General features: G+C 41.1%; 1 protein-coding gene across 14 annotated transcripts in view; it reads left to right on the top strand.

Moving 5' to 3' along the window:
- Positions 1 to 1,125: 1,125 nt before the first annotated feature.
- Positions 1,126 to 20,086, top strand: part of SENP6 (SUMO specific peptidase 6) — a 145,967-nt gene continuing 127,006 nt past the window's right edge. For 13 of the 14 annotated variants that reach the window (XR_010917109.1, XM_067532686.1, XM_067532691.1 and 10 more), the window contains exon 1: positions 1,126 to 1,765. Coding sequence is in view for 12 of the 14 variants with exons in the window: in XM_067532686.1 (XP_067388787.1) it covers positions 1,720 to 1,765 (46 nt within the window). In the remaining 2 variants the exon portion in view is untranslated. Of the gene's footprint in view, positions 1,766 to 12,320; positions 12,368 to 20,086 lie in introns of all 14 variants that reach the window. The other variant, XM_067532695.1, reaches the window with a different exon arrangement.

The following is a 20,086-nucleotide window of genomic DNA, read 5'->3' on the forward strand; positions in this document are numbered from 1 at the left end:
GTTTAGGTTTCAATGAGACATTTAAAGTCTCTCATTTTTTAATATAAATCTTATGCATTTATCTTTTGCCTAGTTTGAACTTTGAATTTAATCAGTAATGAAATACTTTCATGTCATATTTACTATGTGGTTTTTTTTTCTTTTTCTTACATGCGTCATTATGCTTGGAACTTCCTCCTCCTATTTGTGTGGAAATTGATTCTCTTTTAAAATATTTCCTTAAAATACTCTTATTTTCTGAAGTCTTTTGAAGGTAATCCAGCAAGTAGGTAATATATGTCTATAGATTTTATTTATTTATTTTTAAATCTGGATTGCTTTGTTTTTGGAGCTTGAGCTATTTGTTTGATGCATTATGTACTTAAATTTGTGTTATTTAGGGCCTGATGCTACGAACTCCCATTGAATTCAATGTGTGTTTTGGATGGGCAAGGAATGCAGGGCACACAAATTATCCTTGGCCCAAGGACCACATCTATCTTTTAAAATCTAGGTGCTTTAAATTAGGCACCTAGATCCCTGATTCTGCCATAAATATGTGCTGGTAAAATCCTCCTCTGCAACTGAAGGAGACTAGCCAAAGTCTAATATCTTATTTTTGTTATCAAAGCCTGGGCTCCTGTGATTATGTGAGAAACTCAGCTTCCATTTTAAAACATGCAAGTTTCTAGCCCTCGTGCTTTCAGGGAAAAGCTTTAAAATGTGAACCCTAAAGGCTCAAAACCCCAAGTTATTTTTTTACATTGATTTTTAGTATCCTGTGATTTTGTAGTACTTGACTCTCTTATATTCTGAATGTCGGGTGTTGCAAAAGGGGGGCATAAGTGTCTGCAGACTCAGCACCTTAAGTACTTATTTCAGAATAGCTTGATCGGGCCACTGGAGAATTTTAGAAACTAAAATAAATTAAATAAGCGTGACCTTGGGTTTGTGCCCCTGTTTGATTATGACCTAGAAGGGGGTGGCAGGATCCTGGGCACAGGATGATTCACTAATAGCCCCCTCTCTCCCCCCAGTCTTTAAAGTTCATTCATTTTATGTAGTTCAATCACACACACACCCCATCGCTTAGTCTCTCCCCAGCAAGCTGCAACCTCCTGAGCTGCTAAGGGGGAGCGGCGCAGCCTTAGATATTTACCAGCAAAGCCCTTGTGCGGCCATTTTATCATCCAGGGGACAGGGAAATTAGAGCCACCCTCCTTCTCTCGAGACTGTAGGCTGCCCCCGGCGGGGCTGGGGGTGACTAGTTAAGTCTCAGGGAGGAGGAGGAGAAGGCGGCGGCAGCAGCAGCAGGAGCCGCGGCGGCAGGGTCCCTCGCTCCCGCAGTGAGGTTGTGTGCGGGACCCGCAGGGAGATCTTGGGTCAGGCCCGCTTACTCCCCTGCCGAGGTGGTAGACTGCAGCGGCCGGGCCAGGCCTCGGCTTGAACGGCTGGAGGCCACCCGTGGCGGACGCAATAAGGCAGCGAGCCGGCGCGGCTCCTTCCTCCAGCACGCGGGCCGGAAGGCAGGGAGCGGAGCGTCGCTCCTCGCCGCTCGCCCGGTGCTGCTGCATTGGGGCAACCGCCGGGGGAAGGGGGCTCGGCGCTGTTGCCGCTGGGTTTCTGTGCGGGAGGCAGAGCGCGCGGGCCGGGCGAAGAGCCGAGCCTGGCCTGGCCCGCGCCGGCGGTGCCTGGGCGAGCGACGCGCCATGGAGTGAGGGGAGCAGCGGCAGGAGGAAGATGGCCGGTGGCGGCGGCGGCTGCAGGGACAGCTTGTTTCTGGAAGGTGCGTGTGCGGCTGAGGGGGGAATGTGGTCCGCGGGCGGCTCCTTCCTCCAGGCCTGGCCGCCGGCAAGGGAAAGGGGCAACGACCGGCACCGCACACAGAGCGGAGGGCGGGTGGGTGGCGGGAGAGCGGGCCGGGGCCCAGGAGCCAGGTGCGGGGCCCAGCGAGAGGTGGCCTGCTGCTGAGTGTTGAGGGAAGAGTGGTGCTTGTAGAGGGCCCTGGCAGGTTGGTTTGGTTGGGGCGGAGGGCAGGGCAGGTTGGTTTGGTTGGGACGGAGGGCAGGGCAGGGCAGGTTGGTTTGGTTAGGGCGGAGGGCAGGTTGGTTTGGTTGGGGGGGCCAGGAGCGCGGGCGAGAGTTGGCGCAGGGTGGCTTGTTTGGCTCGGGTTAGCGATGTGCGCTTTGCGGGGCCTAGGTGAGTGAGGGGGAAGGTAGCTGGGCAGGTGAGAATTGTTGCGGAGGGGTCTCGGCTCTGGCGTGCTGCCTCCCTTCGCTTCTCGCTGCTCTCAGCCGCGCTCGGGCCCCCGGCCTAGGCTGGTTTCTTCCCTGAAAGGCCGAGCTAAAGAGTTGGGGAAGGGGAGGCTGGGGACCTGATCTGAGAAGACACCCGTCCCCCCCCCTTCTTCTGGGGTTTCTCTCTTAAGTTTGTGTCACTAGAAAGGGGGAGCTTTGGTATTATTTTTAAAGCTTCAGGTAACTCTTAGACCTAGGTTTGTTTTTTCCATGAAGTTTTTAATAATAATGCAGAAATCCACTAAAACTAATTAACAAGGCTTAGAAATATTCATTCTAAACCTTCATAGTGCAATTAAATATTGTATTCTGTTAATGTAACCTTGCGAAATTGCCATAATTTACCAGAATAAGAGGGCAGTCTACTTACCTGCCCTCTTAGCATTATGATAATGAAAAAGCATATACATGAAAATACTCTGCTTTCATGAATTGAGTTTGAGTTTTGCAAGTCTCTGATAATGCTTTGTTTTTTCTTTGGCACATCATATTTTGCAGCACGTATGTTGTACAGTACATGCTTTCTACAGGGTTTCTCTTAGTTTTTGGTTTGTTGTACTTGTGTCTTAGAGGTGTGCATAGAGCAGAAATGTTGCCTTTCTGTGTGAATAAAAACTTACTTATTCTGAATAATTCATCTGAAAAGCTGATGTCCTAAAGACCTGTTTCTTAGCCAACAATGGCAGAAGTTTTTGTTTAATCATATGGTGGTGAAAGACTGGTACCTCTCCTCCCATCCTTCCTCCCCCACAAAATCTGACAATGATGTTCCCTGATGCTACCATAAGAATGACGTGTGGGGACAACCATATGATGAACATTAGTTGTTTCGTGTGTATTCAGTGTCATTCCTGTATGTTATCCAGGTGGCAAGCAAAAAATAGATAGATAGTATACCTAATGTTTTAAATATTATAAATCCTGGGAGGCTCCCTTTCTAACAGCAGTAGCAGGTTGGCACTGCTTGTGAAAATGTTTAATATTCCTATGATCAGTGGACAAAACAGGGCTTTCGTTTAGTTACATTAACATTGGATTCCAGATTATTTGGGAAACCCATTAATCTTACCGGCAGTGTCCAATAATGGTGGAGATCCAAGGTGTGTGTGTGTGTGTCTGTCTCTCTGTATGTCTTTCTGTATAAATAGAGACTATTATGAGCACAGTGTGAAGGGAAGCTGATGCAGGCAGTGGTGCAAGAAAAAAGGAGCTTATTTCTCCTGAGCGCTCAACATGAGAGTTGCAGAATATTAAAATAGCAGAATAGGCCTGTAACTGGATTATAGTGGGTTTTAAAGTGAAGCAAAAATATAAATGAAGCTTTGCAAATGAGGTACCATGCCTACTATATATGAAAATAAAAGCACAGGTGATTCACATATTTGTTTTTGGCAGCTAGTAATATGGAATGGATGAGCGCTTCAAATCAGCCTGTTGTGTTAGACCTATTGTTTTCTACAATTCTGACTTTGGACAATAACAAAAACGGGGTTAGGACAAATGGTAAGAGAAAATAGTGAAGGTTTGTAGACAAGAAAGTAAATTAACTTGTGTTCCTGAACCATGATTAGGCTATGAGTCTAGATCTGTGAAATCTGTAACTAAGCTAAATAGAGACCATAAGATATTTTAAATATGTAATTAAAACTTCAAGAACATCAGTGAATATAAAAAAAACCCTCTAAAATAAAACCAATGGGCAAAGTTTGGAGAATTGTTGTTCCCCCTCCCTACAATCATTTGGAAAACAAATGAGGTAGGAAGTGTTTGTAAGTGTAATGACTGGCTGGCTGTAAATTCTGGCCTCATAATTTAATTAAGATAATGAGATCAGAGGTGGACAGTAATTTTTTTTTTAAATGACGTGCATATTTAATAGCTTAGTTTGACTTACAGTAACAAGATCTATCAATCAGACTATTAAAAAGGTAAAACATACAGTACAGAAGGAAAACCATTACATTGTAAACATGACAATTTTGTAGATTTAGTATTGTTTTTGGGGTCTCCATTAAGACATTTTTCTTTCATTTGATATAATGAAAATTCAAATGAAATACCTGTCATTGTCTTAATTTTAAAAAGAGGAATTTTAACCATTAAAATTGTCCTATCAAAAATAGAATGGTTGATGTAGGGAAAAACATCCCTGACTGTTGTATATATTACCTGTCATATTTTGCAATGTGGTGATTCAGACTGGCATTCAATTTTTGTCCATTTTCACTTATGTAACATAGTGTGTCGTCACATTAAAAATAACTATATTATGTAGATTGTCTTCTTGGAAATGCAGGAATGATCCTTAGAATTTGAGTGTTTGACCCTTTGAGGCTATGTTTGATGTAATAACGTAGATAATGTTGAAGAGCATTGATTAGCCCTCTTCAGGGCTGAGCTTTCCTTGTTGACTTTCTTTCAGCTCTAGAGGCTGTCAAAATACAGGTGATATGGGAAATATATTTATCTGTGTGATGCTGTGGCCAAAGGGCTAATGTGATTCTTAGATGTATAAACAGGGAAATCTTGAGTAAAAACAGGAAGTTATATTAGCTCTGTATTTGGTACTGGTGCAACCTGCTATTGGAATACTGTGTCCAGTTTTGGTGTCCACTATGCAAAAAAAAAAAAAAAAGTTGATAAATTGGAGATGGTTCAGAAAAGAGCCATGAGAATGATTAAAGGATTAGAAAACATGCTTTATAGTGATTGAGCTCCTTGAGTCTATTTGTTTAGCACTCAAAGAAAAGGTTAAGGGGTAATTTGATCACAGTTTATAAGTACTTATATGGGGAACAGAAATTTGATTGAAGAATACTCGATCTAGCTGACATAGGTATAATACATTTTAGTGGGAGGCAGTGAAGGTAGACAAATTCAGATTGGAAATAAGGTGCACATTTTTAACAATCAGGGTAGTTAACCATTGGGAAAACTTACCAAGGGTTGTTATGGAGTTTCAGTGACTTGACATTTTTTAATCAAGATTGGATGTTCTTCTGAAAGATACACTCTAGTTCAAAAAGCAATTAGGATTTCCCTGAATTATGGCCTGTGTTATACAGGAGGTCAGATTAGATGATCACAATGGTCTCTTCTGTCCATTGAGTCTATTAATCCTCTTCTTTTAAAGGTAATTTACAAATGGAATTAACAGACTTCTTCTTTTAATAGCGTTAGTAGGTGCAGAATGCAATGTTCTAACTAGACTAATGAAAGCTTTCAACATGTTAAATTAAAATTCTGGACCAAATTGTCAGTTCCATGATAAAATGTTGCAACAGGTCAAGGAAAATCTAAGTTCCAAATTACGTAACTTCCTTACAGTCTTATCACTGGGGGAACAAAGGTCATAGTTTTTGCCATATGCTCACATTTTAAAAGAGCGGTGAGCTCCGAACTCTGGTTACCTTGGAGTCTGTGGAGGGGTGGGGGAGACGGGGAAGAATCTGTAGACTAGGACCAAAGAATTCACAGAGGCTTAGTGCTCCTGTGCAGCTCCTCTCTTTGTTCCCAGTTGTGGCTATCTCAGGAATTTGTGCTTCATGGAATCCTGCCTGATGGCTGTCCCAACTCGCTTTCCTTCAGTGACATATCAGAAGTTGTAAGGGGAATCTACATAAGATCTTGCCAGAAAGATAATTGTGTTGCATGGAAATTCCTGTCTGGTTATTTGTGGCTGAGAGTCAATCTCCAGCAGTATTCATCTATTACTAGAGCCATAATGTAGAGAGATGGTGCAGAAGGTTTACTCAGAGTTGCTCTTTCTTTCTGAAAATATTGTAGGAACAGTGGTTATGATTTGGCCCCTCTTACTTTATTTAACTACAAGGGGAAAGTTTGTGCTGGTGTATGTCTCCTCCAGTCTCAATTTGAAGCTTTAGCTTTCACAGTGTTGTGGCAACATGTATCAGATGCATTTGAAGAACTTCCAGATGCACACCATCTGACTGCTAGACTCTCTTTTGTTGTTGTTGTTCGTTCTCCTCTCTTATCTCAGTTTCCTGGCTACTACAAGAATGTGTTTTGGAGGTCTCTGTCCCTTCCCAAACTTCTTTTTTAGGGCCTCTTCACAGGGGAATGTCTCTAAAGCAGATCTCTGCAGCTTCTGAGAACTTCCTAAGCAGCTACAGAATGAAATAGATTAGATTCCTCTTAATATCATGCTGACCACAGATTTCTGAGTAACAGTGAAAGCTGACAAGACTGACTCTTAGCAGCAGCAGAGGTTTTGGACTCGTCTGAGTGAGGACTCTGGAAGACAGCACTTTATCACTTTACCCCAAGATGGATTTATTTAAATAATTGATTTAAATCACCAAGAGAAAATCATTGATTTAAATCAAGTTTCTCACTGATACTTCTTTACATATTTCTTAAACAATGGTGCAAATGTGATCACTAAAATATGTTAATTTACAACTCAATACAGCATTTTACAACATCTAGGAGGGTATACTTTGTGTAATTTTTTAGATAACTTGGTTTTTATTAATTTAGGAAATAGTACATAATATTCATTACCTGTGTCAAGCTGCAAATACAACAGCAGTACGTTAGGAATGGTAAGAACTAAATCTCACACACAAACACAATAGCACTTATTTATGTAACATTTAAGATTTAGTTTAATAAAATGTTTCACATTTGCAATTGCAGCAGTCTCCTGAGTTGCCAGCTGATGGCTGTCCTTAAACTTCTTTTTAATTTTCAAATTTTATAAACTCTAACAGATGAGCCATCACAACACTAAATGTACACTGTCCTTAAAACTTCTACAACTAGCTTTCATGTTCCCTGCTCCCACTGTCATTTTTATTCATAGTCTGAAACAGAAATACAAGTTTTCCTGCTTTTTCAACTCCCAGTTGATTTCTTAGCTTTGAGTGGATAATGCCAGACAATGAAAATATTCTCTCTGTGCTTGCAGAAGAAGCTACTGCTGTGAAAAGTTGGCTTAGCAACTGAAGGAACTCTGTTTCAGGGTGCCTTGCTAATGATTTCCACCACTTTGGGAGTGTGACTTTGTTCAAAACATCATCAGTAAACATGTACTGTTTAAATGGTTCTGCTCCAGCCCTGAAATTTATTATGACTGGCATAACTCAGGAGTGATTTTTGGGATGCCCATGCCATGGCAGCAGCATCATGTTCAGAAGTTAGGCATCTACCTTTATATCTGGGGTCGAGAATGTTCACAAGAAAATGAGATGGAGTTAGTGCTTGATCCATTTGCTCCTTTATTGCCTGCAGTTTAACTTTCTGGTGAGGTATTTTTTTCTTCAGTGTTTCTTGAAGTGCCTTCCTAATTTTGACAGCATCAGAAATACAGCAACAATTTCTCTGAAGTTTGTTTAAGGCTATGGATATAGGCTTCAGAATACTAAGCATATCTTCCACATTCTTCTTTAATCCAATGTTAGATACTTTGGATGAGATACTTCCATCTATTTTATCACTGTTTTCTTCACAAAGTTTTATGAGACTAGGCCAGTTCTTAATAAATTGTTCAAAACAATCAACCACATAATTCCATCGAACATCTCGAGGGAGAATTAGTTTGGATCCTCCTGCTCCCTTCAGTGAAGCTGAAGCAAAATGGTTGTTACAGAAGTATTTTGTGACTTCAACAACATTTTCTTTTATTCCTGGAGAAGACGTATTTAAGTCTTTGGCAAAAAGATGCATTAAATGGGCACTGTAGCCATATGTTATTAAGGAGCATCCTTCCGTTTCTTCTTCGAAATATCTTCTCATCTTTGCCTCGTTTGCAGCACTGTCTGTGACAAAACTGCGCATGTGACAGTTGAATTTTTTTTCACAGTTTATTACAGTTTTCACTGCCACTTCTTTTAAATATTCTGTTGTGTGGGCATTTCCCGATGTAGCTGTTGTTTCTGAAAGATGCAGCCCCATCTTTCGTTGTCACACAGGCACATATTACTGGATCATTGCTCCACCCATCAAAGCTTAAACTGGCAAATTTCCCCTCACTATTTCTTGCACACTGTTCAAGTTCCTTCTCATACACTATCTAACAACCATCCACCAGTGTCTGCTCTACCAAGTGGAGTGTAGCCTGGTCATAAGGACTCAGCCATGTCAATGAAATGTTTATTGTTAACAATGCGAAAAGGAGAATTTGTGGCATAAATGAACCGGGCAATCTTTTCATCTATGGTGTCTTGTTGGTATTTGCTGGTCCATACTACAAACCCATCCATGGTGGTGGTTTTACTGGATGATTGAAATCTTTTGCTTGCTACTGATACTTTGTCGTCTGAAATACGTTTAGTTGCAGCAATGCTGCTAGAAGTACCAACGGATGACTCTGAAGTTGTTGCAGATAGACAGGCACTATCAAAGTGTCTTATGCTTAAATGGAATTCTGAAACAAAATTAAAAAATGATTTTAAATAGTTGTTCTCAGTTCTTCTCGCTCTATTATTCAGTTTTATCATTTATATTTTTTAAAAAAATCTGATTTAAATAAAATCCTTTTTTTTAAACCAAAAAAAAAAAAAAAAAAATCATTGATTTTTATCCACCCGGCTTTACCGTCAGTTCACATTTGGAGAATTCGTTGCAAATGTGAGGGCTGCAGAATAGTTTCATTTAAAAAAAAAAAAAAAAAAAAAAGTTTAGATTCTGCAGAAGCTGATGACATTTGTGTGGGAAAGTATCCTTTTTGCCTTGGGAGGTTGGATTTTTTTTTTTTTTCTTCAAACTCACCATAGGAGAGAAGGGAGATGGCGGTGATAGGAGTTCTACTTGGGGTGGGATATGTGAGTAGTGTATGATAGAGTGGAAAGGAGGAGGAGAGAGGAAAACTTTTATCCACATAGAGAACTTAAAGCACTCTGCCTTCCTCTGATGCTCTCTGACCTTTTCTAAGCAAGTGAATAAAGGTTTGGGTTTTTTTTTTTTTAAAAACAAAGTTAACCGATTCCATTTGAAACACTATTTATAACTTAGTGTATATGCAGTTTAAACTTGTGTAGCTGGTGGGAGTTAAACTGTTTTGGGTTGGAAGGGGAATAGACTTTTTTTAAAATCTAGGTAAGGCCTGTGCTTCCTCAGGATTCAGATGAACATGTGCACCTCCTTCCACTGCCTTCTTTTATACTCCTCTGCTTTATGCTTTATCATACCCCCTCCATTTTAAGAAATGTTCTGTCCTCTCCTCTTGCCTTCCTCAGTATTAGTCTCCCATTCTGAGAATGGGGAGCATGGCTCCCTTCCATAGTTTCATGGGCTTCCTGGTCCTCTGCCACCCTTCACTATCCTTTTCAAGCCCGTGCCTACCAGTCTATGTCTTTTCATGGATCTCTGTTCCACCTCACTGTCCCTTGATTTCCTATTCAATATATGCATCCCCTTCTCTTTTCTGAAATCATTTCAGAAGGGATCAGTTTCTATTCATAAAGACTGTTTTTCAAACAGTTTAAAAAAATAAACATCAACAAATCTGAAAATCACTTATCAGGAAGAAACAAATTTGGATAATGTTTTCAAGCTTTGCAAAAGTGAACAGTTAATATTTCAAACTCTGTAACTGTCTTATTTGCTAGTCTTCCTCAGGATAAAACATGGCATGCAAAACTTCAGGAAGATGGGTTTCTTTTTAGGGTATAATGGGAGGTGTTGAAAATGGAGTTTAAAAAGGAGCCAGCTTTAGCTGAAACTTTGAACAGGTTTTAAACTTTTAACTGTAGAGTGTCTAATGCTGTTCCACAATAGTGGACAATAGAATAATTGGTGGTATTCTCTAAAATTCAATAGTTTTAAGGACAAAGGGTTTTATTGCTTATGAGGCATAGGATTCTGGGAGTCTGTACACAACCCCTTTGTACTGCATTGTGTTCCATGTGGGATTTCTGAACAGAAAGGTGTTTTTACACACAGAAAAAAAGAGGGCCAATGGATTGTAAGGAGATGGATCTTGATTGACTGAAACCATTGTGTATCCCATGTGTGGATAGGTAAGTGGGGCATAAGACGTTGCTAGGTTTTCTTTTGAGGAGGTTATAGGAGGTGTTGAAAATTGATCTTTAACTATGGAGTGGCTACTTCTTCTCCACAATAGTGGAATATGCTGTCCTATGGATGCAGGAGTGGTTATCTCCTGATTTTTTGTGGGGAGACCCGTCTTGACTTATGATTTTTGAATGCTTGACATTGGCAATTATACACTAGCTTATCTAGAAGGCAGGTAAGATTCTGAAATCCAACTGTTTCTATGTAGCGTGTCCCCCCCCCGTCCCCCCCCCCCCCCATTTCACAATATTTCAGTGAAGTTCTTATACCCGTTAGCATGATGTTCCAAATATTTAAAAAACAAAAAACAGTAGTGCTTGGTCTGGTAATAAGGATGAAACAACATGAACACTTTGCAAGTGTTCTGAATACAAAGATGTTAGATAGCATTGTAGTCAGCCAGTTTAAATATTCTGAATATATTGTTTCCTCTTGTATCATGTATAAGTATGAAACACACCATGGTTTGCTAGAGCGGAGTTATATCTTCCAACTGTGTTGGCTCTTGCTACTTATGTGACCTGTTCCTAGAACTTTATACTTGTTTGTTCTTTTTAAAGCTCTTTATTAAAGTTTGGCTTTTTTTGAATGACCATATTTAGCCCCATCTTTATTACCTTCCCTTTTAAAAATTGGACTTTTTCATTTGTATGTGTTTATTTTTAGAGTGGAATTTTTTTTATTACATTTGTTGAATTCTTTTATACAATGTTCCCACCCCTTTATTACTTGCCTTGCAAAAACTATTTGACTATCTGCTTTCCTACTTTCTCTGCTTTCCTGAATCCAGCACTATCTAAATAAAATAATTATTTTTATACCATAGTTGTTTATGGGATAAATCAACACTGTGTTTTATAATTTTTAAAAGCAATCTATTTTTGTTAAAATATGTAAATAGGGGATTATTTAAGCCAAACCCCTCACATTATTTTTGTTTAGTTCTGACAACATAATGTGCCTCCTAATCTGTATTTTGATGTGTAAATTAATGTAAAGAAAAACTGAAGTCAATTTTTAATATCTTATATTCTTGTCTCTTTTTTTGGATCAATCCATTCCAGTATCGGAACACCATTTTAAAATGTATTAAAGACACATACATCCTAACTCCTTGGAGAAATACTGGGACAGTGATAAATGTGTTAGGTCCTAAAGACTGATGATAAATAAATAAATGTAATAAGAAATCTAGGTGATTTATGTTGGTCTTTGGTGTAACTACTGAGCCTCAACCCTAGTCTTTGACAGTTGCTTGCAAGACTCTACTGGTGTGTGTAATATATAACTAGAACATTGATTCTGTCTACACTGGATTGGTAAATTGATTGCATATTGGTACGGTTCTGGGTAAATTAATAAATTGGTTGTTTGGTTAAGAATAATCATGTGTCTTGATTTAAAAAGAATACTGTTCAAATTAAAAGTTGACCTGAAAGGAATCTAGTGTTAAATTAATAAGCTAATGCTCCCTGGACTCAATGAAAGGGGTTATGCTATTAGATTCCATTCTGATACTGTCTATAATCTACACCACAATTAAACAACCCTTTAGCCTGAGCCCTGCAAACCTGAGACAGTTGACACAGGCCAGCTGTGGGTTTTGAATTGCAATGTAGACATACCTTTAGTGACTGAACTGATAAACAGGCATTAGTGCCTCTAGGATACTGTAAAGGCTGACTTGTTCAAACATTTAGACAGGTTTGAAAATCTTACTCTTCACACTTTGCATATCATACAGATCCTTAATGGAGTAATAGTCGTTGTTGTTAGACTTAATTTGATCTGTTTGATGTGATTTTTTTTAATAGTTCATATCAGTTTCTCTCTTAACTGATCTCTGCCCTATAGTCAAACCAAGAAATTTACTGAATTGTCTACATATTACATTGCCTGAATAGGATCAGTGATCCTATAGTGATCTCTCTTGCTGTTTTAATTTTATCTGGAAGTATTTTGTTTGATAATAAATCAATTATTTGTTATCCTTTGTGTGTCCTGTAGGTAAACAGGACAAACTTACTTGCCAGTGACACATCAGAAGACAGCATGTGAGATATTGATTATTCCTTTATCCATAATTGTATGAGATTTGTGTCCCTCCCTCTTTTACAGTAGGGTATAGAAAGTAGCAGCTCATTTATATTTAATGTCCCCCTCTCTTTACACTGAGATATAGTGTTCTATATTTTTGTTGATACCCTAGCACCCGGATTTAATTTAACAGCAAACCAGTGAGGTTTGGTAAATGTTCTCTGCAACAGATTGCAATAATATAAACCACCCTGCCATGGAAGAAGAAGATTTATTTACCTTGCTATACCAATACCTGTTGCTTAAATGTTTTTTGTATTGTTCAGTCTGGCTACTTGGCATTGGGGGGAAAGTGTCAGATAGCAGGATGTGCCCTCTCTGAGAGAGAGCCTAATACAAAACAGAATATAGAGTGGTTAGAAGGTACTTGGTTACTATAGAAGGAATGTGTGAGAATAAGTAATTCTTTTTAGGAGTTTTTGGAGCATGGCTGTTGTGAGTTAAAAGAAAATTAATGTATTCAACATTCAAATATGTATTAATGCTTCAACCAGTTGTTGATTGAAGCAATTTTTGTTCTTCATCAAGTGGTGTCCCTGTGGGTGCTCCACTTAAGACTGGAGATCTTCGTCAGCAGTGTCCACTCGGATCGCGCATGTGCGGCCTGTCTCGCCGTGCCGTTGGCACCTTGAGCCGCATGTGCGCAACCCAAGTCCCTCAGTTCCTTCTCAACCATCCACGGTCCAAGACGGAGCTGCAGCAGTTCCTTTCAACCGCTTGTTCTAACAGAAAAGTTTGATTAGAAAATAAGTTGTTAGTTAGTTTAGTTAGTTACTACTACTTTCCTTCCCCCTTTCAAAAAAAAAAATAATTTTTTTTTGTTTAAACTCCTTTCCTCTACCATTTTGTGTAAATAGTAGTTATTCAGTTACCATGCCTGGTTCCCCAGGCTTCAAAAGATGCACTTCGTGCAGAGGTGCCATGCCGGTGTCCGACAGACATGCCCAATGTATTAGATGCCTCAGTGAGGGGCATCTCATGCAGAAATGCCCCTGCTATAAGAACTTCAAGCCAAGGGGCAGAAAGGACAAAGAACTCAAGTTAAAATTAATTCTAATGGAGATTTCCCTGAGACCTGCCTCAGACCCTGGACAAGAGCTTTCCCGATACCATCCGTCAGACAAGGCAGAAAGAGGGCTTCAATGCCAACTAAAAGCCTGCCAGAAAAGAGGCCGGCACCGACCAAAATAAGGGTCGCCCAGACCCCTTCAGTGCCTGCAGCCTCAATGGCACCGAAGGAGCATCATAGCAATGACATGGAGTCGAAAGTCAAAACAATAAAGACTTTCTCTGATCTGGCACTGATGAAATTCCTGCCAGCACCGACAGCCACAGTGCCAAAAGCGGCTCCAACCGCTAACCGGCCATGACCATAACCTTGGCACCGATTCACACAACGGTGCAGACTGCAGCCCCAGCACCAGACACAGCTACGGTACCGAGACAGACAGCAACGCACGCAATAGCAACGGCCACTCCATCAGCACCACCTCAGATGTCGGCGCCGACCGACTCCACGGCACCTAGTCTGGCACTGGGTAGAAAACACAAATCTAAGACGAAGTACCAGGAACAATAGGATTCTCCACTATATGGCACAGACACGTCACCACCAATGTCCCCAGTACTGTCATCTAGCAGAGAAGATGACAGTATCGAGGAAGGAGTCTTTTCTCCTCAACACTCCTCACCCCATAGACTCATGTCTTTTCCCCCTGGTCATAGGGGATATGGAGGTTACCCGAGACAACCATGGTATGCACCTCCATGGTTTGCCCCACCAATGATATATACCCCATGCAGTGGTGTAACTGGGAAGCATGGCCTTACTATGCCAGGGACTACAGCGACCCTCTACTTCCCATAGGGACAGAGACATGTCCCCACAGCAATCAATACAGTCAGCCATAAACCCTCCATCGGAAGCCACTGAACAGGTAGATGATGCATTAGAACCACAAGCATCACCAACACCGCATAACTCTTCCTCTTCAACAGATGATAACGTAATGCCGCCCCCACCTACTAATGTGGACGACTTCAGACACTTTCAAGAGCTGTTCAGAAGAGTGGCACAGGGTTTGGAGATACCTCTTCCAGGGTTATCGGAGAAGCATCATAAGCTTTTGAAGATCTTGCACCCTCTGCACCATCTAAGATAGCTTTGCCAATGGATGAAGCAGTAATGGAAACAGCAAATACCATGTGGCAAACTCCAGCCACGTTTACATCCATGTGCAAAAGAGCCGTTAAAAAGTATTATGCCCACTCAGAGGGAGCTGAATTCCTGTTCACCCATCCCCCTCCCAATTCTCTGGTAGTGGAAGCAGCACAACAAAGGGGCAAGCAGACTCACCAAAAATCCACACCCCAAGACAAAAACTGGAGGAGTCTATCTATTTGGATGGAAAGTCTACTCTGCCACTCTACAATTACTCATGGCCAACTATGCCGTGCTACCTTCAAACTATGACCATGACACACTTTCATGGATTTTATTGATGTCATCCGACAGGAAAGAAGAAAGTGATTCCAGTCTCTTGTCACAGACGGTCAGCTTATATCTAGAACAGCCCTGCAGTCTGCTCTTGACGTAGCTGCCAGAACCACGGCCGCGGCGATCGTCATGCGGAGAGCTTCCTGGCTTCATTTGGCGGCCCTACCCAAGGATTTACAATTCACCATCAAAGATCTCCCATTTGACAAAACCAAATTATTCAGCAAGAATGAGGGATTCACAAGCGGTGTTGCGGACCCTCTGTAGATACACTCCTGCAATGAGAAGGAGACAAAACAGATACCCTCAATATCCATATCAACAGAGATAATATGACACAAATCGAACAAGGTAAAGACCTCCGAGAAGATGGCAAAATAGTCTGCAACTGCAGCAATCAACATCTCAGCTGCCATCGTCAAAACAACAATTTTGAAAATTTGGTCGAGAGCCTGAATGACCTCCCTCAAGTTCAAGTGCTCAGATTACCCACCACGATATTCAACCACTGTCTCTGTACATTCCAAACTATCTGGGCATCCATAACATCGGACAAATGGGAACTAGAAATTATATGCTCGGGGTGCTCCATCGCCTTCACCTACATACGTACTACTCAATCCCCTTCCCCCGTCCCTCCTCAGGAACCCAACTCATGAGCAACTCCTTCAACAAGAAGTAGATCATCTAGTATCTCTTGGCACAATAGAACGGGTACCACAACAGTACATGGGGAAGGGTTTCTATTCCTGGTACTTTTTTAATCCAGAAGAAAAATAGAGGATGGAGACCTATATTAGACCTCAGAAGGCTAAACAAGTTCATAAGTGTGACCATTTTGAACCTTTGTACTCTATCGATCATCATACCAGTACTGGAACAAGGGGAGTGATTTTCAGCTCTTAATTTGCAGGATGCCTACTTTCATGTGACCATACACTCTGCATACAGACAGCTTCTTAGGTTCATCCTGGGAGACAGATGCTACCACTACAGAGTACTTCCCTTTGGCCTCTCCACAATGCCAAGGGTATTCTCAAGGACACTAGCTGTGGTGACCGCATACCTCAGCAGGGAGGGAATAATTATATTTCCATACCTAGATGATTGCCTATTAAAAGCAAGTACTCAAAAGAGGCATTAACAGACATCCGGTGAACATCATCACTTCTAAGCACAGGGACTCAAGATAAACCACCAAAAATCTACATTGGTTCCGGTATAATAGCTGGAATTTATAGGTGCGCATCTCGATTCAATTTCAGCAAAGGCATCATTACCAGAGAAGAGATTCGATACCATCAGGAATCTAGTTTTGTTATATCGTTCGCTATATTGTTGCTTAATAAATGAATATAATTATAGTGCACCCTGCTAGGTAGCAAAAAGATGTACTACATTTAGTTTAGAGGCTTTATTTAGTTGTAAATCAACATGTTTTGATTGATATACCAACCAATGAGAGTGTACCTTTCTTTAGAAAATACTAATACATTTTAAAGCCAGAGGGGACTATCATGATAATTTATTTTGACCTCCTACACATCACGGGTCACAGGACCGTACCCACCCACTCCTGCAATGCACTCAAATCACGATTTAAAGACTTGAAGTTACAGATAATTCACCATTTACTTTAGTTTAAACCATCAAGTGACCCAAACCCCCTGTTCCAGGGTAGGTGAAAAACCCCTAGGGTCTCTGCCATTTTGAGCTGCGGGGTAATTCCTTCCCACCCCAAAACATGGTGCTTGGTTGGACCCTGAGCATGTTGGCAAGACCCCCAAGCCAGAAACATGAAATACAAATGGAAACGTTGATTAAAATTGAGGCTTTCCACTTGATTTTTAAATCATGATTTAAATTGCCTTGATTAAATTGATCCATCCTGATATTGCTCATGCATGTGCCTATTTGGTTGCTTGTGTTGGCACTGTGTGCACTCACCAGGAGTGCTTGTGTGGATGCACAATGCGATGTGCCATGAGTTGGTATCTCAGTGTGCCAGGTGCCACTGTCCAACGCACTGCCTTTTGAGAATTTTTTGCCTGTGTTGTTAGGTAGAAGCTAGTCATGACAGGTGACAGCAAGGTTCTCCATCTCATAATGCCATCTGTATTCTATAATGTTTGCAGTTTTTTTAAAAAATCCCACAAACCCACACTGCACTTTTCACTGTCCACCATCTGTGATGGAAGCATGGAGCTACAGAGCTCTTCACTGTTGTCATGAATGTGCAAATATTGGACACACAAGAAGAACCACAATAGTGTTCCTTGAGTACAGATTGCTGAGGAACAGTGAAAAACAATTCAGGGTTGCTAATGGCATTCATGGTGCAGGTGCTTGCTTGTGGGCCCAAGAAACAAGCACTGACTAGTGGGGCTACATCGTGATGCAGGTTTGAGATGGTGAGCAGTGGCTGCAGAACTTTTGGACAGGAAAGGCCACATGCCAAGCTCACCCTACCCTTCCAATGTAGGGACACCAGAACGAAAGCTGCACTGACAGTTGAAAAGCAAGTGGCAATCACACTTTGAAAACTTGCAATGCCGGATTGCTACTGGTCAATAATGAGTCATTTGGAAGTTGGAAGATCCATGGTGAAGGCTGTTGTCATGCAAGTATTAGGGCCACCAATCATTTTCTGCTGCAGAGGACTGTGACTCCTGGCAATGTGAAGGATACAGTGGATCGATTTGCAGCAGTGGGCTTCCTGAACTTTGGTGGGGTGATAAACAGCACCCATGTCACTATTTTGGCACCAGCCCACAAAGTATGTCAATAGAAAGGGCTACTTTTCTATGGTTATGCAAGCACTGGTAGATCACCAGAGACACTTCACCAATATCATGGGCTCTAGTCAGGGAAGATGCATGATGCTTGCATCTTTAAGAACACAGAACTGTTCAGAATGTTGCAAGCAGGGACATTCTTTTCTGATGGGTGGATTACTTACTCAGAGTTCCTTCACCTTCATTGGACTCCTCTGTGTTTGACTGGTAGGGCTGGCTAGACTGTAGTAAAGTCTCAAACAGGTGCTGACTTGTGGCATAGGTGAATTCCAGCTCCCCCAGCTGTGTCCCTCTTCCCCTTCCTCCTCACTGTTCACAGCCCGTGTCTCTATTTTGGGCTGCTTAGAGGTATCCACAGTGGCGTCAGGATGCTGGTGGGGCCTCTGTCATGTATGGCATGTGACGTGGTGTAAAAGCGACAGATGTGCAGCTCAGCACCAGGTCAGTTATTGGCTTCCCTAGACTTGTGATATATCTTCTGCAGTTCCTTCACTTTCACGTGGCACTACTGCTGATCTCTGTTATACATCCCTTCACCTGCATCCTCTGTATAGTCTTTTAGTAGATGTCCATGTTTCTATGGCTAGTCTGTATCTGTGCCTGTGCAGCCTCTTTTCTCCACTGACCCAGGAGATCCAGTTGCTCCTGTCTACTCTAGACAGGAGTGTGTCTAGTATGTGGAGTTGGCATGGTCAGTTGGGCAGTTTCAAACAACAAAGGAGAGCTGCTAAGTGTGCTTGTCAATAAACGTGAGCAATAGGGAAAAGACATTTCAAAAATATTTGTGGGTTTTAGAGAGGGGATGACTTCTGGACTCTGACCCTTTGGTGGTGGAGTTCATTATTATGACCAGAGCATTCACTGTTGGGTATTGTGGGACAGCTGCTGGAGGACTGTACGTCACGCAGTGTCTGTGCTCATGCTGCGTCAACCTCAGTAGGTGGACCATGGCTAGTGCCATTTGAGAAGGTGGTTTACTTTGTTGCTGTAACAGGGCACTTACATCAACTGGAGACAAATTTTAGTGTAGACACATGCTCAAAATAGGATGATGCTAGGCAACTTGCATCATCTTAACTCTGTAGTATAGACCAGGCCTAATTGTTTCTCATACTGACAACTCAGGGGTGTAGCTTGTATAGGGCTTTCATTTAGATATAAAATATTCTCAAGTATGCATTTCAAAAGAAGCGCATGTCATTGTAAGCATTTGAGAAACAACAAAGGTTGAAAACACTTCCAACTATGCATGTTTTTTCCTAGACTACATGAATCAAGTTCTTAGAGGAATTATAAAATTAATTTCATTTGTGATACTTTGTTTAATATTTTCTTTTCCTTTAATAAAATAGCCATGATTAATAATGATTATTTTGCTTGGTTTTGATCATGGTATTCCATAAGTTATGTAAAAATACCCCTCTGACTAAATAGTGGAAGCCATACCTCTGAGTTGGCAGTAAGAGAAACAATGAATAAGAATTGGCCTATAACTCCTTGCTTTTCTAAACAATAAATATTTTTAAAATAAAATGACTTGGTATCCAATTTGAAACTACCCCTTTCAACCCCACACTGTCCTACCATAGGATCCCCTTTCCCTGAAAACAACCTTTAAAAAAACAAAAGGCAGCAGTTCTCAAAACAGAAAGGGCCGGAAACACCTTGCAACCAACCACCAATTCCAGCCACATTATATACCGACTCCATCCCTCATCCCCCTTCCTTGCTCTCCTGAGTCCTTAGAAATATGCTTTGCAAATCTGAAGGCTAACGCATGCTAGATACAGAAAATCAGAGAAAATAGTCAAACAAAAAATAAAGGGGTCCAAATGAGCCTGTCTGCACCACACAGCAAACTTATCCTCTTGGATTTTTGCAAGTGCTTCTGGTAGATAACTTGTGTTGTCTTAACTTTCGAAATGCCATCTGGAGCTCTCCATCCAGTTGAGAACCAAGTCAGGGATATCAAAGTTGCTATTTTACGATTTTTAAAAAGAAAATCTAAATAATAAATACTAGAAAATTAAAACACTTTTTTTTGTCTTATCATGGGTTAGGCACAAGTAGGTCAATGTCTCCTGAAGCCTTGGGTCATCAGGTTTATAGGGGGTTTGATTCTTTTGAACTCTCCCAATACAAAGCCCCCTGCATTTTAGGATATTAATGTGGTTATGATGCTCAGTTCCTGTGACCTATGAGCTTCCTGTCCTAAATTGGTCTACCTTACTTCAGTTTTTTACAAGCATAAGGTAGTATTGTGGACTTAACCCAAAATTCCTATTCAGGATGATGATGGAGAGTAACTCATTAAGGTTATCATTCTGCCATTATTTTCTCCGTGTACTGGTGTTCAAACTAGTGGAGCACTTCTCTATATGTTC

This window comes from Emydura macquarii, unplaced genomic scaffold (assembly GCF_026122565.2).
Source record: "Emydura macquarii macquarii isolate MOO-44397 ecotype Brisbane River unplaced genomic scaffold, CSIRO-AGI_Emac_v2 contig_3295, whole genome shotgun sequence".
NCBI classification, from domain to species: domain Eukaryota; kingdom Metazoa; phylum Chordata; order Testudines; family Chelidae; genus Emydura; species Emydura macquarii.